General features: G+C 39.3%; 1 protein-coding gene across 6 annotated transcripts in view; it reads left to right on the plus strand.

Annotated features, from left to right (window-relative positions):
• Positions 1 to 24,516, plus strand: part of Tusp (WD40 superfamily protein Tusp) — a 132,944-nt gene that overhangs the window by 97,281 nt on the left and 11,147 nt on the right. For all 6 annotated transcript variants that reach the window (XM_067761334.1, XM_067761331.1, XM_067761329.1 and 3 more), the window contains 5 exons: positions 3,611 to 3,839; positions 6,510 to 6,775; positions 13,419 to 14,870; positions 16,033 to 16,785; positions 17,981 to 18,316. In XM_067761334.1, the coding sequence (XP_067617435.1) occupies positions 3,611 to 3,839; positions 6,510 to 6,775; positions 13,419 to 14,870; positions 16,033 to 16,785; positions 17,981 to 18,316 (3,036 nt within the window). The remainder of the gene's footprint in view (positions 1 to 3,610; positions 3,840 to 6,509; positions 6,776 to 13,418; positions 14,871 to 16,032; positions 16,786 to 17,980; positions 18,317 to 24,516) is intronic.

The following is a 24,516-nucleotide window of genomic DNA, read 5'->3' on the forward strand; positions in this document are numbered from 1 at the left end:
ACTTTTTCGATATCGAAAATTTCGAAAAATGAAAAAAATGCCATAATTCTATACCAAATACAAAAAAGGGGATGAAACATGGTGATTGGATTGGTTTTTTTAAGCAAAATTTAACTTTGGAAAAAAATTTGTAAAATGGATGTGACACCTACCATATTAAGTAGAAGAAAAAGAAAAAGTTCTGCAGAGCGAAACCAAAAGCCCTTGGAATCTTGGCAGGAATACTGTTCGTGGTATTACATATATAAATAAATTAGCGGTACCCGACAGATGATGTTCTGGGTCACCCACATTTTGGTCGATATCTCGAAAACGCCTTCACATATACAACTAAGGACCCTCATTCATACCTTTCATCGGCGGCCACCGTGGTGTGATTGTAGCGTGCTTCGCCTACCACACCGTATGCCCTGGGTTCACACCCCGGGCAAAGCAATATCAAAATTTTAGAAATAAGGTTTTTCAATTAGAAGAAAATTTTTCTAAGCGGGTTCACCCCTCGGCGCTCCGAGTGTATTTCTGCCATGAAAAGCTCTCAGTGAAAACTCATCTGCCTTGTAGATGCCGTTCGGAGTAGGGAAAATCAAGAGGAGCACGACGCAAATTGGATGAGAAGCTCGGCCTTAGATCTCTTCGGAGGTTATCGCGCCTTACATTTATTTTTGTTTATTTTTAATACCTTTCATTTGATACCCATATCGGACAAACATATTCCAGGGTTACCATAGGTTCATTTTCCTACATGGTGATTTTCCTTTATTTTGTCTCCAAAGCTCTCAGCTGAGTATGTAATGTTCGGATACACCCGAACTTCGCCTTCCTTACTTCTTTGTATTCGGGAATAGCCAGTCGGAAAAGCGTCCTTCCAATATGAGAATATTCAATGCTAAATGAGAAATCAACAAATTATAATGCATAGGAGCCATATGAAAATGAGAAAGCGCTAGATGTAAATGCGAAAGCGTCATTTGGAAATGAGAATAGACAGGTGTAAAGGAATAAGCGTAAACTGAATAAGCTCATGCTTCAAATGGCCAAACGGAAGTGGTGCATTTAGCATCGTGCTCGCCATTGCCGATCCCTATTGAGACTCTCTAAGGAAAGGTAAAAACATAGCTGCACGGACACAACAACAATTGGTGGACAAAACAAAGGGAACAGTAACTGAATGGCACTGGATGTAAGCATTCAATCATACAAAAAATCACCTCACTTTTAGATATTACCTTTTTATATTCTCAATTACAAATGACGCTTCCGCATTTTCCTTCGATGCCTTCCCATTTAGTGATACTTTTCAATTGACTTTACTCATTTACATCTAACGCTTTCTCGTTTACAACTGGAGATGGTGAAGATGGAGTGCTCTATGTATAGTTTTTTTGTACCCACCAGTTTTACAAAGTCGATAGACAAGATAACATGAGTAAAGATTGGAAGTCCCTGTTATACGATGGGATTGGGCCTCGGCACATAAAAACTACTTCTAATAAAAATCAATCAATAGCCTCGCTTGAAAATTCTCTTGCTTGATAATGACCATGGCAAACAATTTAAGGACTATATATTTGGTGGTATGTACGTGTAAGGGACGGTCGTAAAGACTAGTTAATATTTTTGTAAATGTCAAGGCTGTCATCATATCGTTGCAAGAAATACAATGGATTGGTCATGTGATTTTTTGGGATATGTGACGTGTACTGCAGTGGACATGAAAAAAGATTGGATCATATCCGTGACGTTTAATTGTTCAAATTATGCCGCCCTGCACTGTCGCGCATGCCTATAGACGGGCGTCTCTCCACGATCAGCATAAAAATGAGATTTTTCAACATTTCATATACTTATGCCCGCTCCCTGTCATAAGAGGCTTAAAATGTTATGGAGGTAGGTGTGCCATGTAGGTTGATTAGGGTCACACTTAGGCCGGCTGGCTCATTGGGAGACCACTAAATGTACGAAGTTGATCAAATTCGTCCGTTTAATGTATCGCAGAATGTCTCCGATTTCAGCAGAACCAAGTTTAATACAGTCAATGAACTGTTTGTCGAGAAATTTCATACGTGTCGTAGGCAGAGATTGGCATCTGCGAAAAAAGTGCAACACATACTACCTCCTCTCTAACCCTGCAGCTCCGACAGAAGCCATTCGTTGGGACTACTGTCCAATACTAATCCGTTAATAACCTTATTAATAAGGAGGGTGATTAAGATTAGCTGGGAACCTACATTCGGCTCTCATGATGAGATGTTTCGCAAAATTATCACCTATTGTAACAAGCCATAGCACAAAAAAATAGACCATCACATTGAAGATGACATAATTGACGGCAGGCATTTCCAGCTTCTTGGATGTACGCACTTTTCGAAATTCCAAGAACAACTCGAATCCTTAATCTTGCCGCAACCAAAGTTGATATTGTATGCTCCTGCGCACAACTATCGCACTGGTGCAGTGTAATCTTCAAACTATCGTTATAACCGTGAAGTTAAAGTAAAGTAAAGTTCGACGCCTTCAAGCACGTTATATTCGAATGCAGCATTCGCCGTTTGACGTGCTTGAAAAAGGTGTTTTGAAAAAGGTGTTGCTTGAGGATTTCTCAAATGAGTGTTATCGGAGTCCCAAAACGCCATAACGGCCAATCCGCAAGGATTTCCTACGGATATCCTCTTTTACCTACTGTTAAAAACAAAAAAAAATTGAAAATCAGCTGGCAAAAATGTATATACAAAATTACTGAAGAAAACACTACACATTTTCCAACTCTATCTGAGAAAAGCGCAAATGTTTTTGAGGAATGGGCTAAAGTATTTGGACAGGGTTGTTCAAACATTTTTATATTGCAAATCATGTATCAAACATTTTGTAAATGCAAATCACAATATACAACATTATATGTACACTGAAACTTTTTTAAATAAAAAAAAAACTTTTAAAATTTAAAAGAATTTGGTGATCCGCTTAAATGATAAATTTTGAATTAAAATTTTTCTAAGTGCTACAATGTTTGTGAAAAATTTTTGTTGCCAATTTGGCACTTTCATAGGAATCGAATATGTGAGGGCATATGGAAGTGCTATGATTTTTTTTTATATTCAAAGTGTGAATTTGCATCTGTGCCTATACTTTAGGGCAAAACAAAAACAGAAGTGCTATAAATGTATAGGGGTTGAGCGAGCTGCTGAAAATGGGAAATGTACAAAATACAGATACGGGCAATGGTACTTGAGAAAAGGGTAAATAAAATTGGGCAAATGGGAAAATTTATTTGACAAATAGACAAACGAATTTCAGAACAAATCAATAACGTAAATAAAATGCTTTTCTCAACTGCATTTAGTCTCCTCAAAAACATTTACCCGTTTCTCAAATACATTTGGATCTTTCTCAAATACGGTTGCAAAAGGTGTAGTGTGAAGTGTATTGGCAGCGCTCTACCGATGGGGCATAGGAAGAGTCCATTTCGTTCATACTTCGAATCTGGTATAAGCTGTATACTTTTCACTGCCTTTTAACGGCTTCAAATATAAATTGATTTTTTAATTGACAGCCTTTCATCTCAACCTTACGCATTTAGTATAATGATTTATTTATATATTTTTAAAATTAGTCCTGTGTACCTGATCTAAAATCTCTACGTGAATTTGTCTCACGACCACCAATGTGTTCCACACGCTTGCACTGCACTATGATACGGCATGACGAAGACACAAACCAGAGTACGGGCATCTGTTACACACTCTATTTGGAATATTTGGGTGGTCTTGTGCCGCTTTTGAAGGGTAAACGTACATCAAAAATACGTCCAGAGTTTGTAATTTTTGATCCACAGGCGAATGGTAAGTAGCGCATGCTAAAAGCCTTGTTATGCATTTTTAGCAAGGCAGGGAATTGCTTGATGGATGTTACGCGTTTGGACTGGTTTTACAGTGGCGATAATTTAATAACAATGGGTTTGGCATGTAGCTTTTCTTTTTTTTTAAATGTGGCACTACGTAAACATGTTTGTTTTTTAGAAGGAGAGGATAAAGGTAAAAATGTAATTGCATTTGTTAAAAAAGTACTAAAATGCAAGCTAGTGGCAATTAAAAGCTTAGTAGATACGCGAATTGCACAGGAAGCAACAACACAAAGTAAGCTAGTTGAGTTGGCTAAGCTGTTTGGGATTAATCGCTTAAGCAACAGTCGACAAGAAAAGGGGCACATGAAATGAACATACAGTAACGAATATTAGCATCACTAACCTGATACTAAATAAATAAAGGCACAACAACAATAAAGCAAGCTGCCAGCAACTCTTGTGTACGTAAAACAAATCAATCATTATTTACACACATACATACAATGCAACAAAGGGATACTCACAAATACATATAATCATCAGCCGAAGTAAATGTACTCACGCATACACCCGCATATGGCTATAAGATAGACATAAACTACAAATACACATGTATATAGAAATTACCAAGCAGGAGATACAGCAGTTCTAGAAGGCGAAACGTCTAGACTTTAGTAGAAAAATGCGAATGAAGCAACGGAGAGTATAAAAGCAGCGCAAGCTGAGTAATCAGTAATCAGTTTGATTTAAACACGCAATTAGTAGTGAAGTAAGAGTTATTGTGAAGTACTCTCAAAGTAGTCCAGTAAAGACCATTTTGCAATACAGAATATTGGAGTGATTTTTCAACAGTTTAGCGTTTCGAACGTTAGCAGAAAGTTTCAAATAAGCGAAATTCGTTACAAAACGAAAGTGCAGATAAACGAAAATAACAGCGTGGCGGCAGATTAAGCCCTGCCACATTGTCCATAGCATACAACTTTGCTGCTCATCTCAGCTTAAGCGAGTTTAAACCCGCACTGAAAAGCCGGGCATTCGTGTTAAAAAGAAGAAAAAAAAGCAGCTAAAAAAAGTACCAATTACCTGATTTTCTTCCACCACTTGTATTGTTCCGCCATGATGAAACCGTTAAGCTAGTTCAAGCTCAAGCTCGTTTGCAAAAAAGCACTTATTCTAAGGAGACTTCTTTTTTATTACCACATACGATGCCAAAGCTCACAGCTAATTTTGGTGAACGAATACCAAGGAAGTTCATCCACATTTATTACAAGGGCTGAGAAAAACAATGAGACACCTCTCTAGATAACAGTCTAGCTGATAACCTGACCTTGAGGCGGGAATTCTCCTCGGAGCGTTTCATGTCATGTCGTCAAACTTAGTTGCGAACTTTTGCAACTTTTTTATTTGTATCGCCTTGGCCTACAATACATCCAGGGCAGTATGTCTTCACGAGGGGAAGGTCGTCAAATACCGACTTTCTTCACCCGACCACGTAGGCTAGTTTGCAGCTTCTTAGATATAGGGGGAAAATAGAAACCAATTATTCTTCTTTTTGTACCAGTGCAAAAAAACCCAGCAATTGAGGGTTTGCTCAAGATTACTCAGCTACACCTAAAGGAATAACAGATCGCGCACTCTGCTATGACATTCTCATGAGCACAAGCAGAGTATCGTTGATGCAGTTTTCAAGAGCAGCAGTTAACTTCATGATGAGCTAACTTCCTATGCTTTTAACGAAAAATTCAAATATTTTTTTGCCTGACATGACAAAATACAGCGTGACGCAGGCTTGCATTTTTATTTTTTCCATTTAACTAAATTCTTGGCTGCCTAAAGCATGCTAGAACGTGCAATTACTGGCGTATGCTGACGATATTGATATCATCGGCCTAAACACCCGCGCCATAATTTGTGCTTACTTCAAACTGGAAAAAGAAGCGGGAAAGATGGGTTTGATGGTGAATGAGGACAAAAGGAAGTACCTAAGACAGCACAAACAACATCACCTCCGAAATTCAGCGAAGAATCACTCTTGCCAATTATGCTACTTTGGACTAGGTAGACAATTGAAAAGTGAATACTCTCTCGGCTGATCATGCTCCATGAGTCACTTATCGTACCCGTCCTGCTATAAAGTGCAGAAGCAAAATAAAGAAGCGGCTCTATGCGTGTTCAAGAGAAAAGTTCTTCGAAAAATTTACGGACCCCCAGGCGTTGGCGACGGCGAATATCGAAGAAGATTTAACAATGAGCTGTGCGAACTTTATGCAGACATAGACACAGTTCAGCGAATTAAAACTCAGCGGCTACGCTAGCTAAGCCATGTTATTTGAATGAAAGATGATGCTCTAGCTATGAAAGTATTTTTTATCGGAAGCCGCCTATGGAAGCAGAAGAAGAAGGCACCCCACCCTTATGTTTTCTAACTAAAGTTTAACTCAATAATATTGAGCGGTTTAACTTTAGTCAAACTGACAAAAAATTGATAAATGCGAGCTTAACTGTAGAATGTAATTAGATTTACCAATGTGAATACGGACATTAGGGCCGCAAAAAAACCAATCAAGTCACAATTTTAGAATCAAGCACTGACCTACCTTTTATACATAACGTGGCCTTTTTTTATAAAAATTCTTTATAAACTAAACATTTATTTTTACTTATTCAGATTCTCCTATATTTTTACAATACTCACCTGAATGGAAAAGTTCTTCAGGATCAAGCCAATCTACCACAACAGGTCATAGTGGAAGAACGGATTCTTCGGATAGTGAATTCGAAGAACGTTATCGGAACTCACCGCGTCCACAACGACAACGTAAATCGCGACAAAAAAAGAATCAACAAAACAATGGCGATAAGCCTTCAGTAGACAGTACTATTCCCGATCCCGATAGTCTGGATGAGCTGGCTTATGTAGATACACTTCCTGAAGTATGTATGCTATATTTACAATGTCAGTGGTATATGTATTTCAATTGTGACCCAACCCCGACAGAACGGCTAAACAGATTTAAATTAAAGTTTTCACGCAGATAGCCAATAGTCTGTAAGAATCTACTGGCTACATTCGTTTTAGAAAGAAGGGTATGGGGCCCTACACCCTTTACGAATAGTAACTTTTTAATTAAACGAGTCGAACCCATGCGCATCTTCGGCAACCAATATAAAAGTATCTTATAAAATATCAGCTGTTCTATCAATCAATTAACTTACAGCTTGCGCTGCCATCTAGCGTAGGCAACTGCCGGTAATGCAGTGCAAATATTCACAATAGTGCCATAGTACAAATAGATTTCTTTGTGTGCTCATAATCGTTTATTTTTTACAAATTATTTTAATAAAATATAGCTAAACAAAAGCACTACGACCAAAATTTGCCAAAGCTCGCTAATAGCCCGAATCTCCATCTTTACAACCAAGACTTTATTTATAGATTTAGATTCCAAATAAGAGCGAATAAAATAATTTTAAAAAAATAATTAAGTTTTATTTAATTGTCTGATCAACGCCCTAGATTGATGAGGAGTGTGATGATTAGTACCTAGGGCCTACCTAATTATTTTCTAGCTTTTAATATTATTATTACTTCATGTAAGTATTGTTTTCAACAAAACCGTTTAACCTGAAAAATGTTTTTTTAATTATTTTATTTTCAAGTCTTTAGTCTTTATTTAATTGCCTATTATTTCTCATTCTATTTAGTTCATTTGGTGACTCATTATTACAAGGACTCTTTCCAGACAACTTGTTACAATCTAAGTCCTCAATACATAATCCTTCCAAAGACTTTACTCGAATCTGCGCCACGTATGCTTGTCCCTCCTCCAACTCCAAAATATTTTGATATATGAGCCAAATCGGACATCATAGGTCGCTTTCTATTCATGTATGTATTATGTGTTCCCAATATGGACCAAATCGGACAAGTACGATTTTTGTGAATATCTCGATCTTTGCGCCACCTAGCGGCGATTTTTTTTCATACGTCGCTTTATATTCATGTCTGTATTGTGTGTTCCAAATATGAGCCAAATCGGCCCAAATATATGATTTTTGTGAATATCTCGATCCTTGCGCCACCTAGCGGCGATTTTTTTCATAGGTCGCTTTTTATTCTTGCATGTATTATGTGTTCCAAATATGAGCCAAATCGGACCACAAATACGATTTTTGTGAATATATCGATCCTTGCGCCACACAGCGGCGATTTTTTCCATAGGTCGCTTTCTATTCCTGTACGTATTATATGTTCCAAATATGAGCCAAATCGGACCACAAATACGATTTTTGTGAATATTCGTCAAGTCAAGCTAAATAAAACCGTTTAAAAAGGGACCCGTACATAAAAACAGCAATTAGAAATAATATATCGTTAGCTTAATGTGAAAATGTGCTAAGTCAACTTTTACGAATTTTACAGGAGACGAAAAAAAATTAATAGCTTTTGAAATAACCTTCTTTTTTCAAAACTATGAATGAGGATACCTTAATTGCAATGCTTTTGAGTGTAGAAGCTTTGAAAAAGATAAATAAAAATCATGTATGCCAACCCAGCAGCTATTTTATGACTTAGCACAATTTCCGCACTCATAACAAATCTTTTCTCCTGACTTAGCACTTTTACTCAATATGTTTCCCATCACTCCTCACCTTTAATGATTGAAATAAAACACTAAAACTATATATTTCACAAAAATAATATTTATTTGTCAAACTATTTCATGGCGCAACGATACAAGGTGGCAGCATGGAACAGCTGATTATAAACTTTTTTTATTTCATTTGATACGTCAACTTCCGGCGCAGTACGATTTTGACATTTGTCCATCGAATTTACAAAAACAAAGTACATGGAATTTTTATTTATGTTTGTAGGTATGTCACCATGCTGCCACCTGTATCATTCCGCTATGAACTATTTCTAACGGTTCTGATCTGGACTCTTTTGCCGGATGGTGCGCAGGCAATAATTTATATTTAAATTCAAACAAATTCTGTGTTGTGTATTTTTCCATAAAGACAACTGCCACATACTTTATCTACAATCTAAATACTAAATCTCATATTCGTTGTCAAGAGAGTAAAGACTTCAGTGTAATTTTTAACTCTAAACTCTCTTTTTCTAGTACCATTGACTTTAGTTGTTTCAAAATTTGTTGCAATGGATAAGTTCAGTAGACGTAACACCAGTGACTTTAAGGACCCTATGACGTTGAAGGCACTTTATATATTCTTGATCAGAAGTCGTCTTGAATATTGCTCAATAATATGGAATCCTTTCTATGAATATAACTCCTATAAAATTGAGAGAGTTCAACATTTTTTTACAAAAATTGCTTTACGTATGCTTCACTGGCCAGACGGCCTCCCATCATATACCAGCATGTGCAAATTGCTTGGTCTTCAGGCTTTGCCGGACAGAACAACTTCATGCTTGCCTATAATGTAATAAACGTTAGCACGAATTGCTCTGATTTATCTAATTTGTTCTTTCCATATATTCCAATGCGTGATCATCGGCATAATAGATTATTTATCTAAATAACTAATAAAACGAAATATGCTATGAATGAACCTATAACTAGGACTATACATCTAGCAAATAATGAATAGTTTTCTATTTTTAACTAGGCTGTAACAAAGCTTGTAGTTGTCGACATCTAAGAATTTGAGTAGATTATGGTCAGCGCAAAGCATTCATCAAACACAAAGGTCTCAATTGGGTGAATCCAATTTCAAGGGGTTGTGTAGGCAACCCTCTCAAGGGGTTCCCACCACAATATATAGCTTCTCCAACCCAATTGCCAAACTTCAACTACCAGTGGCGAATTATGTTTCATTGACAGCCGAGGCTCTGGCGACCCCCAGTTCCTCATGGAATTAGGGGGTGGGGAGGACGGGATGGCCAAGAAGGTTTAATGTGGTCATATAAATCGTTCCCGAGATGGTCGGACTAGTACCTTAATAATGCTTTGTTATCGGAACGTACCGGATCTATATGCGGCAAAGGACCATCAACATCGGCACAAAGCCTTCGGGGAGTGTCTTTATCGTTAATACAACAACAACAACAAAGCATGTACTTTTAGACCGAGTGAATTAAATAAGTAAATAAAATGCGCGCACAAATAAATGAGTAGTAATTCAGATTGATATTATTGACTGGTGGTTGACTTAGCACATTTTTTTCAACAGTTGACGACTTAGCACATTTACACATCATTGCAAACAGCACGTAAAAATTAAAAATTAAAATATTTTTTCTTGTGATCGATGTATTTTGAATTCTGTTTTAAAACTGCATTAAAATACACTTTTTCAAAAAAAGTGACTTAACACATTTTCACATTAAGCTAACGAATATATGATATATTGATTTTGACGAGTGTTATTAAGTTTACGGCCTTTAAAGAAGTATGGAAGTTTGGAAAAGTGCAGACCAATAAAATTTGGAACAAGGATCATACAGATATAGTTCAAAGCATTTTTAGAAAAATAACACTGGCGTGTTCGCATTTCTCCCGCTCCCAGCCCCCTGCAACCTTCTTATAAACTGCTCTAACTCTGAATGTATTTTCCTCAGACCAATATAAATTTTTACATCCCTCATAGTCTACCATTTTTTGGTATGTACACAGGACACTTAGGTTGAGGCCTAGTCAATTGTTGAAAAGTTAGCAATGTTACATCCAGGATGATTTTACGGTTATTTGGCGGCTATTTTGGGATAATTGCGCTACTCTTCTAAGGGTCACAACGGAAACTACTCTGTGTCTGTACTATTTCGGGATCATGTTGTGGTCATTTCGGATTTTTTTCTTTTCAATTGTGTTGAGGATTATTTCCCGAGCATTTGGGGAACGTTTCGGAATCAGTTCTAAACTATTTCGGGATTGTTTACGGATCTTTTCGGAACTCCTTGGATACAATTTTGGATTAATTTCGGGATTGTTTTTGTAATCATTTCGGATTGTTTCCTGGATCGAGTCAGCACTTTTTCAAAATGATAGCTATCATGCGGCGGCCATCGTGGTGTGATGGTAGCGTGCTCCGCCTATTACACCGTATGCCCTGGGTTCAACTCCCGGGCAAAGCAACATCAAAATTTTAGAAATAAGATTTTTCAATTAGAAGAAAATTTTTCTAAGCGGGGTCGCCCCTCGGCAGTGTTTGGCAAGCACTCCGGGTGTATTTCTGCCATGAAAAGCTCTCAGTGAAAACTCATCTGCTTTGCAGATGCCGTTCGGAGTCGGCATAAAACATGTAGGTCCCGTCCGGCCAATTTGTAGGGAAAATCAAGAGGAGCACGACGCAAATTGGAAGAGAAGCTCGGCCTTAGATCTCTTCGGAGGTTATCGCGCCTTACATTTATTTTTTTTTTTTTTAGCTATCATTTCGAGACTATCTCCGGATCATTTTGGATTGTGTTCGGGATAATTTCAAGACACTCCCTTTAAAAAAATATGCCAAGTAGATTCTTCTTAGAAGTACAGCCGATCTGGTTGAGTCACAAACGCAACATCTATCCATACAACCTAACTTTTCCATTTATACTTAATATGCATATGGATGTGTGGTGTATGATTCATATAGATTTTGGTCGGAATCATTCCAGTCCAATAATTTTTGGACTATTTCAACATAGTTTTTGGGCTATATTTGGATCATGTCGGGGCTTTTTCGGGATTATTTTTGGGATGAATTCTGGTTTACTTGGACTAGTACGGGCTATCTTTGGAATCATTATTTTGGAACCGCTTCGGAATTGTGTTCAAAGTCGTTTCGAGGCCATTTCTGGATTACATCGGGACAATTTAGGAACCATTTTGGGATTGATCAAGGATTTTTGGACTTTTTTGGGACCGTTTTGGGATTTCAATCCAAATCTTAGCAGGACTTTTTGGACTTTGCTGTTTTCATTATAATATCGCCTAGGCTATTTCGGGATTAATTCGGGTTTATTTCGGACCATTTAGGGATAGTTCGTGGCATGGAGAATCATATCGGAAGCATTGCTACGAAATATATTCGAACTATCGCCGAATCATTTTGAGATTGTTTTTCGAACTATTTCAACACTATTTAGGAATCGTGCTCCGCGTAGACCATCGGTTTAAACCTATTCCTGTTGTGCTGAGGAAGCATGCTTTATATGTGACCCGGCCTATGAAAAGGTGGCTTATGACTCAAAAAAAAAAATTTCCACTTTTTTTCTGGTTTCTATAGTTTTTGTTATCTTTAACAGCTGTTTATTTTTTGAGTCATAAGCCACTTTTTCATAGGCCTGGTCACATATATAACACAAGCCAAAATAGTGGTTTCAATTCATTGCCATGTGGCATCCCCCTCCACGAATTCTATATGGCTATGCTAACGTGTCATTCTGGAACCTAAAATCGAGCCTATCCAGTTTACAATACGGTATTCAATACCAAGTGCACAAAGGTCATTTATGTTTTTTCCACGGACAAACATTGTTGATGCTGTTCTATATTTTTGGAATACTCTGAAGGGATGCCCCCACCTTGGTGCATATTTTCTTTAGTGCAACCTCGGGTCAGAGGTCTAAGCTGTCTCGGATTTTATGAGTTTGGTGCTTCATGTATGCTTGATGTATGATATATGTATAATACGATGGGGTGACATTAGGTCAACGGCAAAAAGATCAATTGACGTTATGGCCACTTAAAATCAATTGAATTAATGACCAATTCTAATGGTTATAAGGTCAAATGCCTTTATAACCTTTCTTAACTTGACTTCATGGGCATTTAGGAAATTTCCCTTTGATTCTATGACCATTTCGGGAAAAAGACCATAACCATTAACAGGAATTTAAGATCAGGACAAAAGCAAAAAACTTGTCCAGGATTGGTTAGACGTTTAGTTGAATATATTCTTCTTATTTCGAAGGAATCGTCACCGACCCAGCTTTTTATCCGATTTTGCAATAAAACCAAAATTTAGGAAAGTAGCACCGCAGGGAAAAATACGGAATAAAATCTGCGAGATCTTTTATTCCAAATTTTAATTTTAAAAGTTAGTTGAAAATTCTTCTTATCTCAAAGAGAAGTTCCTTGGGCCAGTTCTTTATCCGATTTTTCACTAGAACGGAGCCAAAATATACGAAACGGAGCGCCGTATTTGAAAATATAAATAAATAAAAAATTTCACTTTTCATTTGACTGAACAAATATATGGCGAAAACAAAAAAACGTTACGGTAACTCAACACTTATTAACGTTTTAACACGTGTAGGTGCGAAACAAAACAATTGACCTTATGGCCACTGGAGAAAAAAAGAGTTGACTTCATGACCGAAATAGCAGGATGGCTGTAATGTCAATATCTTTGACATTGTAACCATTTCAAATTTTATATGGTCATAAATTGCATTGACTTTGTGGCCATTTGACGTAATCATAAGGTCAATTGACGTTATAGCAATTCACTTTATGTCACCCCTCCGTATACTACGCTGCATTTAAGGCCTTCGATCTTGTACATCACTTATTGGCAGTCATATTTACCTATCTTGATATCTATTATATCAATTTCATTTCATTTTTCTTAGGAGGAGAAACTGGTTGAGGTCACCTCAAATATATGGGGCACCAAATTTAAAATACATGGACTTGCCAAAACCGTCCCAGCCAATTTAGGCCAAGTAACGTATAAAACGTCCTTATTACATCTACAGCCAAGACAAATGACGCTCGTAATAACTGAGTTGCGTGACGACTTTCCTTCGGGACCGGATCCAAGTTTTAATCCGAATATATTTTCCGAAGATGAAGATGATGCAGCGCTAGTCAATGGCAGCAAAAGAAGTGGTAGTAATTATAATAATCAAACATCAGGTAAACATGCTGAAACACAAACAAAAACAGCACTCACAATGGGAAGTACCACAATAGCACAACATCGCCTCAACGAATCATCATCACCACTCATAACGCCAATGTCACCACGTCCCAATCATCTTTTGGCGCGACATAAAAACGCCATTAACAATAATGGAGCGCAGTGTAGTGCGGGTAATAGTATGGTTGGTATAAGTCCATTGGCCAGAGCTGAATCCTATGATGATGATTCATCGAATGAATCGCAAGATTTAAATGGAGTTACGAATGGCGCCAGCAAAGCACAAACCCAACAACACACCACCATCACCAACAATATCAACATTTTACATCATACTAGTAATGGTACAAATAACAGCAACAATAATAACAACAACAAACTAATGCGTCCAAAAAATATTACTGCCACAACACCGGGTATACGTAATAGTTTAGGTTCGGGTTATAGTAGCTTTAAAAATAATTACAGTCGCTCAAGTTCGAATTCAAGTTGTCAGTCACGTCATGCAATATCACCGTTATATTGTGATGGTTCCGTACCAACATTACAATCACCAAAAAATGCTGTAGCACCAACCGATATAATATTCGAACGTCCAGCTGTTGCGGCAACAGGACAAACAACCGTTATGTCTTATTCAAGCAATACCGATTATGCGAATAATGTCGTACAAGTTAAGAATGCCCTATTACCCGAGCTAATACGTTCGGCAAATAGTCATGTGAATCCGGTACCATTAAATTTGAATTTAAATCTGGAACGTATGGATGCAAGACTGAAAAGTTCTGCTTGTGGTGGTATTGGTAGTTATTCAACTGTAAATAATAGCAATAATGGTAACGGTAGTAACGCCACGAAGCGCCGTGATATTTTGTATATCGACGAGGAGACACAGTCGCCTACACAACAACCCTTAATAGCCATCATGCCCCGCTCGGGCACCACACCGGTGGAAGTACCCATGAAACGTACAACGACGGTGGTATCCATTGCTCCCGCTTTACCTGATTCGATTACTAGAAGTTGTAGTGTTGGTTATTTGGATTCAGTTTCTATTACACCGTCCGATGAAGCCTTAATGGCCTTACGCAGAGATGCGCCTCACAAGCGTTTGATTTTGGTTGATAAACCTAGGACCAGAAAAAAGCGGCAAAATAATGAGGTTAGCACGATTTTAGAGTATATAAGCTATAATAATGTTTTATTAATGATACTGTTTCCCAGCGTGTTGCTGCCTTAGAAAGACTAATTTCAGAAATCAGTATATATTTGAAAAATTCATTTGTTTTGTTACATCCTATGATGAATATTCTCTTACTTTTCCCCTTTTTCTTACTATATCATTTTACCTCTCTGTCTCTCTCGAGGGGTCGATAAGCGCAATAAAAAGATTTATATCTTCACAGCTTCCGCAGCTCAGGTCCTAACCTCACCTACCCGAGGGGAATCCTGTTATAAATGTGAATAAACGACGACTCTACGTTTCTAGGAGTTTTGACCTAGAAGATTTAATAAGGTCATATTAAATCGTTCCCGAGATGGTCGTTGATTGTTACTGGAATGTACCGGGTCTATATCTGGCAAAAGTCCATCAACAAAACCTACGGGTATTGTCCTGAGTGCTGCTTGCCTGTTGGAGTATATGCTTACCTGCTGCCGCGGTATGCTGCTAGATTGAATTTTGTATCTCGCGGCATACCGCGGACACTATCGAAACTAATAACATTTCCGCTTAAAAGATGCTAGCTAAGTTTGCGAGCCGGATGAACTTGGTCTTATAAAAGTCCTGTTAAGACACCGGAACCCGTTTCGGAACAGTCTATAAAGAGTAAGATGACTCTCCAGAAGAAATGCGCCTTAATGTTTGTAACAACTTTCAAGAGAGGCGAGTGGTGTTTACATGGAAATCCGTTCAGGATACCACTGTGGCCATACTGCTTTTTGTTGCTGCCAAGCTCCCTCAGTCGTAAGACTGATACTGTTGCGGTTACACAGTTGCGAAAGTTCAAAGGGAGTACAATCTTATCTGCCGTTGGCTCATTATAAACGGGGTACTATCTTATAGCAACACGCAGCAAATTTGGACGTCATTTTAAAAAGGACTGTGAAAGAAAAAGAATAGGAAATATTCTTAGTTATTGAATGGTTTTTTAACGAAGTAAGATGCTGGGTACTCACATTTTATGTTAAGAACGTTTGTGTTACTTGGGAAGATTTTCCGGGTTTTCAATAAGGGGGGATAAAGCGAAAAGGTGTTTTCTCTTGGTCTTGGACAACATAAATTCATTGTAAAAATTTCATAAACACTCATATTATTTTTGTAGGAGACACGAAAACCAAAATTGGAAAAATCGGGAAAGTCCAAGAGTCTTGACTCCTGCGACCTGGGTTTTATACAAACCAAATTAACCAGCAAAAAGCCCGATAAAGGTCCAACAAAACTACAGGAAATCATTGAAGGTCATTCGACAAACAGCCACGAAAGTCAACAACCGACAAATTGTTTGAAATGTCGTAGAAGCATTGAACCCACTGAGCTTTGTAAACAATGCCAATGTCAATCCAAGTTCTCAATTGGCGAGCAAAAAAAAGAGGAAGCCATACGTTTTGTATCCACCGCTCATAAAAACTCAAATTTATTAGAAACTTTGTATAAAGATCAACAACGTCCACATCAACTACAGCAACAACAAATAGTACAACAACAGAAAGTCGGAACACCGAGAAAGAAAAAATTTGATGTTATCACCAGTTTTACAGATAGTCCACTCTTTACACGTAAACATCGTTTTGGCATTCGAAGTCGAAGTAAGGAAACGGGTAGTATCAGCGAAACAAATACCGAAAGCTCTACACCACTTTTGGGTCGTAAAAATGAAAATGGATTTAGTTTTGTTAAACAATTAACGGAGGCGCGATGGCGTCGCAAGGATTCACAAAATGGTATGAATATAATAAGAAATCAACGAGATCTCTTGGGCCAGCAAACGTTGAGTGGGTGTCCAACCGCCATAAATATGAATGCTATTGAGGCAACACCTGTGGAGACAAAAGCTTCGGTTTCATTGCAAGCGCAGGTAATACTATTATCTTGTCCAATATTTTAGATATAAGAAACTTGTTCTACTATTTCCGTACTTTAATTACTTGAGCAGCTATATGGGCTTAAACTGCTTAAGCTACGACAGACTCCCAATGATTTTTTCATTCCACAGCAGTGCGCTATCCATTCGCACAAGTTGCACGCGCAAAATGGCAGCTGCGGCATAAGATATTGCATTACAACAGGGCCATTCATTTCATAGCACAATTGTGCCCTCTCAATTCACACCCCTATGATTTGCTTTGTCGTCGTTAATTGAGTAATGCGGCAGTTACCCACTGACGTGTGCCGTACGTAAGGACGTTTGTCGTACGAAGCACGTTTGACCGAACTCTCAAGCCCGTAGGAATCAATGTGTACGTCTGTGTACATGTACATAACATATTTGTGTGTGTATTGTTTACAGAGAAGCACTGTTGCCATTGACCATTTTGCATGTATGCTTATGGAAACATCAACTTTTTCCAATTTAATTTTTGACATTGTAAAAGGCCGGAATACATTTTAAATAAGTATAAATAGATTAAATATTTATAATCAGCACTTTTACATAATTATTTCGAATTATTTTCACAACTATTCAAACTTTAATCATGTGTTTTTGCATAAAACTGCAAACGGTCAAAAATTAGCGCACAAAAGTTTACTAGGCAACTCTGTCTAGTGAGAAAGCGATCAGCTGACACGTTCTTACGGAAGAATTTCCGATTCCATCTCGGATCCGTCAGTGTAGATTTGGATGTCGTCGACCCTTATGCCCGGGTTTCTCTTCTTTCAATTGAAAAGAAAAGTTCTCCCTCGGCAAGTCACTTATGGTACCCGTCCTGCTACAGAAAGCATTTTTATGGGAACGCGCCTATGGAAGCAGAAGAGAGTGCGGCTCCCACTCCGCTAGAGGGACCAGGTGGAAAACAACTGAGATGCCCTTGGTAAGACCATTGGCGCCAGTTAACCCGACGAAGAAATGGCTGACACGTCTTGCTGGACGGACATAACGGTTAAAACTGCTAAGCGCCAAGTAAATAAGTAATATATATACATAAGTGTGTGAAGCAGTAGTAGGTGGTGTGACTACATACGTACATATGTACATATCTATTATAAGCACATTTAACCAAGCATTTATCTCGTCTTTGACAAATACTCAATATGATTTGCATATTTTATAGGCACTTACAACATTGGAAAATATCATCAGCCGTTTGCGCGACCTCGATGAGGGACGTCTTACTCCACCATCAACACCCAAACGTTTACCGCGTAGCTCACCAGCTTCGCCTGCTGTTAGCAAAAAGAATAAACGACAAACTAGTTCACCAATTCGTCAAATACTGAATTCACCTTTGTTAAATAGCCGATATCGTAAAAAGCAATGTCTTATAGAAAGTTCAGATGAGGAAGGTAATGGGATGAATGGGTCTGGCGAGGAAAACGGGGGCGCCAGCAGTTACAATAAACAATATCGTGATTTGGAAACATTCCAAAAGGCACAACTTTTACAAAAGGTATGTACGGATGTAAGTATATGCTGTATATATACAATGCTGGACATAAGTCTACATACACCCCTCACTTTCGTTGTTTAGAAAAGATAAAAACACTGCGAGAAAATATGTACATGCAATTTCTTGTTAACTCTTTTATAATCATTTTACCTAAAACAATTCCGTCCTTGAACATAAAGCACAGTTATGGCGAGAAAACACAATCAGCCCAATTCTAAATATTCCCTCGGAATTTTGTTCTCGCGGATTTTTTTATTCCCGCGGAAAAATTCCTCCAATTCTTCTCTCCTAGGGAGAACAATAATTGGGGAATAGGAATTTCGAATTTTCGAAGTCAGCTGTTTTGTCAATTGCAATATCGTTCCGCATGTCTTATTTTGTTTAAAAAATTGAAAAGTTTAATTATTGTTGCGAATTTGTCTGAAATTAAGAAATAAAGTATAAACAATGCACAGTATTGCATTGCATGTGGTATTCACTGATATGAGTAATGAATTGGTGTCACAGCAACATCAACAGAGGAGCATAAGAAAAAGAAGACGGCGATGGTAACATTGGCATCCGACCACCTGCCTATACTTATTTCGCTCGAGCGTGCCGCCGACTTCATCGTCACAGAAAAACGCACTTTCATAAACTTTAAAAAAGGAAAGTGGGACGAATACGAATCCTTTACAGACAACCGCTTTGCTGCCATCCCTATCCCGACTGATACTCGCCAAGGGGAGCGTGCCCCCCAGCGGGTAAGGGGGTCAGAATATACCCGCGGTAGGTATGCCTGTCGTAAGAGGCGACTAAAATACCAGATTCAAGGGGTGTGTAGCGCAACCCTTCCGGTTGCCAGCGCAATATATAGCTTCTCCAAACCCAATTGTCATCCTCACCTATCCGCGGCGAATCCTGTTTCACTAACAGACGAGGCTCTGGCGACCCCAAGCTCCTCATGGAACTTGGGGGTGGGGAGGGAGGGGATGGCCTGAAGGTTTAATGTGGCCACATAAATCGTTCCCGAGATGGTGGGGCTAGCACCTTAATGGTGCTGTGGTACCGGACCGTACCGGATCTGTATCCGGCAAAGGACCATCAAATCGATAACACTCCCCAAAGCCTTCGGGGAGCAACCTTATCGCTACAACAACAACAACAACAACAAGGGGAGCGTGCTTTCCGCAAGGTCATCAAATCCGCCTCGACTCGCTTCATTCCCGCCGGTAGAATTCCCGAAATTCGGCCTCACTTTCCGGCGGAGGCCGAAAATTTAACGAGAGAACGTGACCTTATAAGACAGCTCGATCCCGGCGACCCCCAAATAAGGGATATAAACCAACGCCTCAGATTGCTTGTGGATGAACACAAGATTTGGTCCACCGTAAAGTCCCTATCGAATCCGTCTAAGTACAATGCCAAAATTTCCATCGCCTTCGGCGATAAAGTGCTGTCGCATGCGAAAAAATGCGCGAGCGTCTTCTGCCGACAATATATAATGCATTCTACGGTCGACAAAGCTAGACGAAGGCCACAGACACGCACATAAACATAAATTCAGCGCGTCTCCAATTACCATCACCGCCGAAGAGGTTGAAGATGCCATCGGTCATGCTAAACCATCCAAGGCAGTGGGCCCAGACGGCATAGCCATGCTGATGCTTAAAAGCCTAGGGAAAGAGTGTTTCAAATATTTAGCACATGTCTTCAACCTGTCTCTTTCCACCTTTGTCATTCCCGAAAAATGGAAAATGGCCAAGGTGGTCCCACTACTAAAGCCTGGGAAACCAGCTAACAAAGGAGCGTCATATCGCCCGATATCTCCCCTATAGTAGCCAAGACGCTTGAAGCCATTTTTCTCCCCTCCTTCAAAGCAAATTTGCAGCTAGCCTGTCATCAGCATGGCTTTAGAAAACTCCATAGCACCACCACCGCGCTAAATGCCATTAGCACCCAGATAAATTGCGGTTTAAATCAAAACCCCACTCATAGAACAGTACTCGTTGCGCTAGACCTATCAAAAGATTTTGATACGGTCAACCATGGCACGTTACTTCAAGACCTGGAAGGGTCTACCCTTCCCCCATGTCTTAAAAGGTGGACCGAAAATTATCTGGGTGGTCGGCAGGCATCGGTGCAATTCAGAAACGAAACATCAAAACCAAGAAGAATTATCCTATCCCCACTTTTGTTTAACTTCTATATATCAAACCTTCGCCACCAGAAGGAGTTACTATCGTTTCCTACGCCGATGACTGCACAATAATGGCCACAGGCCCGGGCCCACAGATCGATGAGCTTTGCAACAGAATAAACGGCTACCTCCCTGATCTCACCACTTTTTTCGCCTCGCGAAACCTGGCATTATCACCGACTAAATCCTTCGCGACCTTATTTACAACATGGACGTCCCAAATGTCGACCATTTTGAACATCCACGTTGATGGCACTACGCTACCGACTGTCCTACACCCCAAAATCTTGGGTGTGACGTTTGATCAAGATCTACATTTTGGTGAGCATGCAGCCGCAATTGTACCGAACATCCAGAGCCGGAATAAAATCCTCAAATCCCTTGCTGGGGCTGTACTTGGAGAAAAGACAAAGAAAGGCTCATTACCACATACAAAGCAATTGGCCAGCCGATTGCATGCTACGCGTCCCCTATATGGTCGCCAAGCCTAAAAACTACTCAATGGAAGAAGCTACAGGCCTGCCAAAATACTGCTCTCAGAACCGCCACGGGCTGTCTCCTTATGTCCCCAGAACACCATATACATAATGAGGCGAGAATACTCCCATTAGGGAGAGAAATGAGATGCTAACCAAACAGTTCCTGTTGAATACCCAGAAACCTGGGCATCCCAACAGACATCTCATTGATGAGCCAACACCGCCTGGGGGCTTAAGGAGTCATCTCCGTAAGCATTATGAGGAAATGCGGCACCTGATAACTCAGCCGTATGAAGCAAAAAAACACAAGCAGGTCCTCAGTGAACTCCATAAACAGGCGTTGGACCTTTGTGCCAGGAATTTCCCGGTGAATCCAGTACTCAAAGAATAGTACCCAAAACTTGCTGAAGAGGAACGCACACTCCCCAGGGAAACACAAGTCACTCTAACTCAACTTCGATCTGGATACTGTAACAGGTTAAACTTTTACCTATCCAGAATCAACCCCGACATACACAATGTATGCCCCGCTTGCAATGTGTCCCCACATGACACCAACCATCTCTTTAATTGTAATGTTGAACCAACGCCTAAAACCCCTCTCATTATGGTCCACCCCGTTAGAGGATATTAATGACAATTTGTGGTCGGTCGCACCTATTGGATGGAGCGAAGCACTGCTACAACAACAACTACAACATGAAGGCGGCGGGATAACACAGATCCGCCGGAGTTGCGTGCTTCCATTCAGCAAAGCAATTTTCTGGCGACCAAGTCGCCTTTCGCCATATGCCATGATCTATTTAAGCCTTCTTAAAAAATCCTTGCGCAATTTCTGGATGACTGCATCAAATATACATACCAAGAGCTCTTCCGTTGCTTATGAAATACTTTTCGACTTAAAATAAAGAATGTTGTGGTAGAATGTACATACTGGGACGAATATTAGCAACACTAAGGGTACTATCATATCTAAGCCGATGCTAAGCAGTGACTTGTATGCACATCATTAAATCAATCATTATTTCTACCTACCTATTTCTACATATGTCCATACTAGAGATATACGCCGCCGATAAACGCCGCCGCCGCCGCCGATTTTGGTCGTTTTTCGCACGCCGCCGCCGAATGTCAAAAATATCGGCGTGCCGGCGCGGCGTCCGGCGCGTTACTATATTTTCTACTCATTTAAGACTGTTTATGCCATTTATTGTTCATGTCGAAAATTGGTCGGATATGGTCGAAAGTGGTATCAACGGATGCGCATCACTGCCAGTTATAAGAAACTAATTGCGAAATTTAACTCTTTATAACTATTCAAAATTTATTTAAAATAACAGGCGCTTTCGATGTCAGCTTAACACGGACTTTCCATCACCCAATTCAGCAAGTTATTAAAACAAAATACTAAAAGAAAAGTTATATAATAAATTTATATGCTCACTTTACATTTTTGAAAAAATTAATAATGAACAATTAATTCAAATAAAATGACCCAAGGCGAACATGTTTTTAATCTGTCCTCAAGAATAAGCGAAATCAGGTTCTAGGGGCATAAACACTCCTTTGAAATTATTCTTACCTCATACTTAAGTTGAGGATATATGTACATATGAGAAGGGTTTTAAAAATCGCTTGGGCTTACATTCAAACATCTGTTGTTTATTTGCGAAACTATACAATAGCGTCTGAAATGTTAATTTTGATTTTCACACTTCATCCTTCAACACCCAAGTCTCCCGGTTTGACATATCCTAAAGTTGGCGGCCCTATCCAAAACTAGTCCCTTGGAGTGAATCACATTGATTATAGCCTATCAACCAAGTTTAAATATAACCTACACGTTACGGCTTCTTTTACAATTGTGAATACGTAGGCACATATATCTACCAGGTGAGGCTTTGTCCTTCCCAAGAACACTCAAAGTGGTGAAGCAAAAGCTTTCCCAAGACAGTGGAACTAATGACCGTGTGTGATACTACCCTAACGTAGTGGACAGTCGAACTTGTCTGAAAACTGAAGCTACGCGGTCATCCATAATGAGCTTCTATATCGTAAGGCCGGAAAACAGTAGTTAACAACTTTCAACTTAAAATCCGTCGACTTTCATTCTAAATTTGATTTAACGAAGACTATTGAAATCAATGTTGTGAACACAAACGTCTGCAATCCTTGTAGTAAAATTTTAATTATGTAGATGCGCCGAGGATTATACGGATTTTCACCCATGACGCAATGACATCCTCTTAGACTGCTTATGATTTCGAGGGCGGCATCTTTGGTCGAAAAGTCACTCCCTAACGTTTCAAAATATAGCTCGGCAGCATAGCGCAACAAAAGCATCCGTTGGAAAGTCTTCGGAGCTATACCTAGAGCTTCTAGGAAAGCGACGTCGACAAAGGTATGAGTTCGAAGTCGCAGTCGTATAGCTTCTGTACTCGCATATGGTGTGAGGCTCAGGAGGCGTGGTAGCGACTGGTGGTAGGGATTCCTACTGTTCGCACATCGGAAATTTTAGCTCTTAAAAACAGCCGAAAAAACTGGAGGCGCCCTGGGCTACGATAGTCATGAGTATTAATATTCCATTCATAACAACCCTAAGTCGCCTTTATGCGTGCACGCCAAGGAGCGACAAATGATTTAAAGAAATTGTGTTCGCGACGATTATTAGGAGTTAACTCGAGGTGAAACTACGCTTTCCACGAGATATACAGGCAAAACTGTGACTATTTTATGTATCTCTATTTCTTTTCAGCAGACGCAGCAGTACCAATTCCAAAGACCGGGGTTAGATTCGAAGCCTCTCTGGAGCATGCGAACGAGGGACAATCCCTTCGCAAGGAGCTACTCCTGAAAATTTGTGAACGGTCTGCGAGATTTTGATGCAAAAACCCCGGATCTTTCCGAAATGGCCAACACGTTGATTTCCTTAAATACATATAAACAAAAACTTTCCTAAATATTATTTTTTTAAATAGAAAAATTAAGCTTTTAAAGTAAGAACACCGGCGTACGCCGGCGCGCCGCCTACGCCGCCGCCGCCGATTAAGTGATCGGCGTAAACCTCTAGTCCATACGAGCAGCGGAGAAGGACGCACACACACTTGAATATATCTTATCTGAGATGCTCACAAAAGAAGGCAATAATTTGTGCAAGTATCAGTCGCATATATACGCGCATATGAGAAGCTATAAACGTAGTTATAGCTGATAACTAACTAGTAAATTCTAGAATAGAAAAGCCTAGAAATATGCAACGAGAAAACCAACAGTATAAAAGGCAGCAACAGTAGAGGCACGACAGTCAGTTTGATTTAAGACGCTATCTGGCGAGCAATAGAAGTGTTATTTTGAAAGTAGTCTAATAAAGGCCATTTTGCATTATTGAATAGTGGAGTTATTTATTCAACAGTTTAGTGATTCGAACGTTAGTAGAAGGTGTAAAATAAGCGAAGTTTCCCTAAATTCGTTACAATTGGTGTCAGAAGAGGAATTGTTGAATAAATTCCGAAGACTTCGATTACAACTTGGACATGGCAAAG

The sequence above is a fragment of the Eurosta solidaginis genome, chromosome 1 (genome assembly GCF_040869045.1).
Source record: "Eurosta solidaginis isolate ZX-2024a chromosome 1, ASM4086904v1, whole genome shotgun sequence".
In the NCBI taxonomy this organism is placed as follows: domain Eukaryota; kingdom Metazoa; phylum Arthropoda; class Insecta; order Diptera; family Tephritidae; genus Eurosta; species Eurosta solidaginis.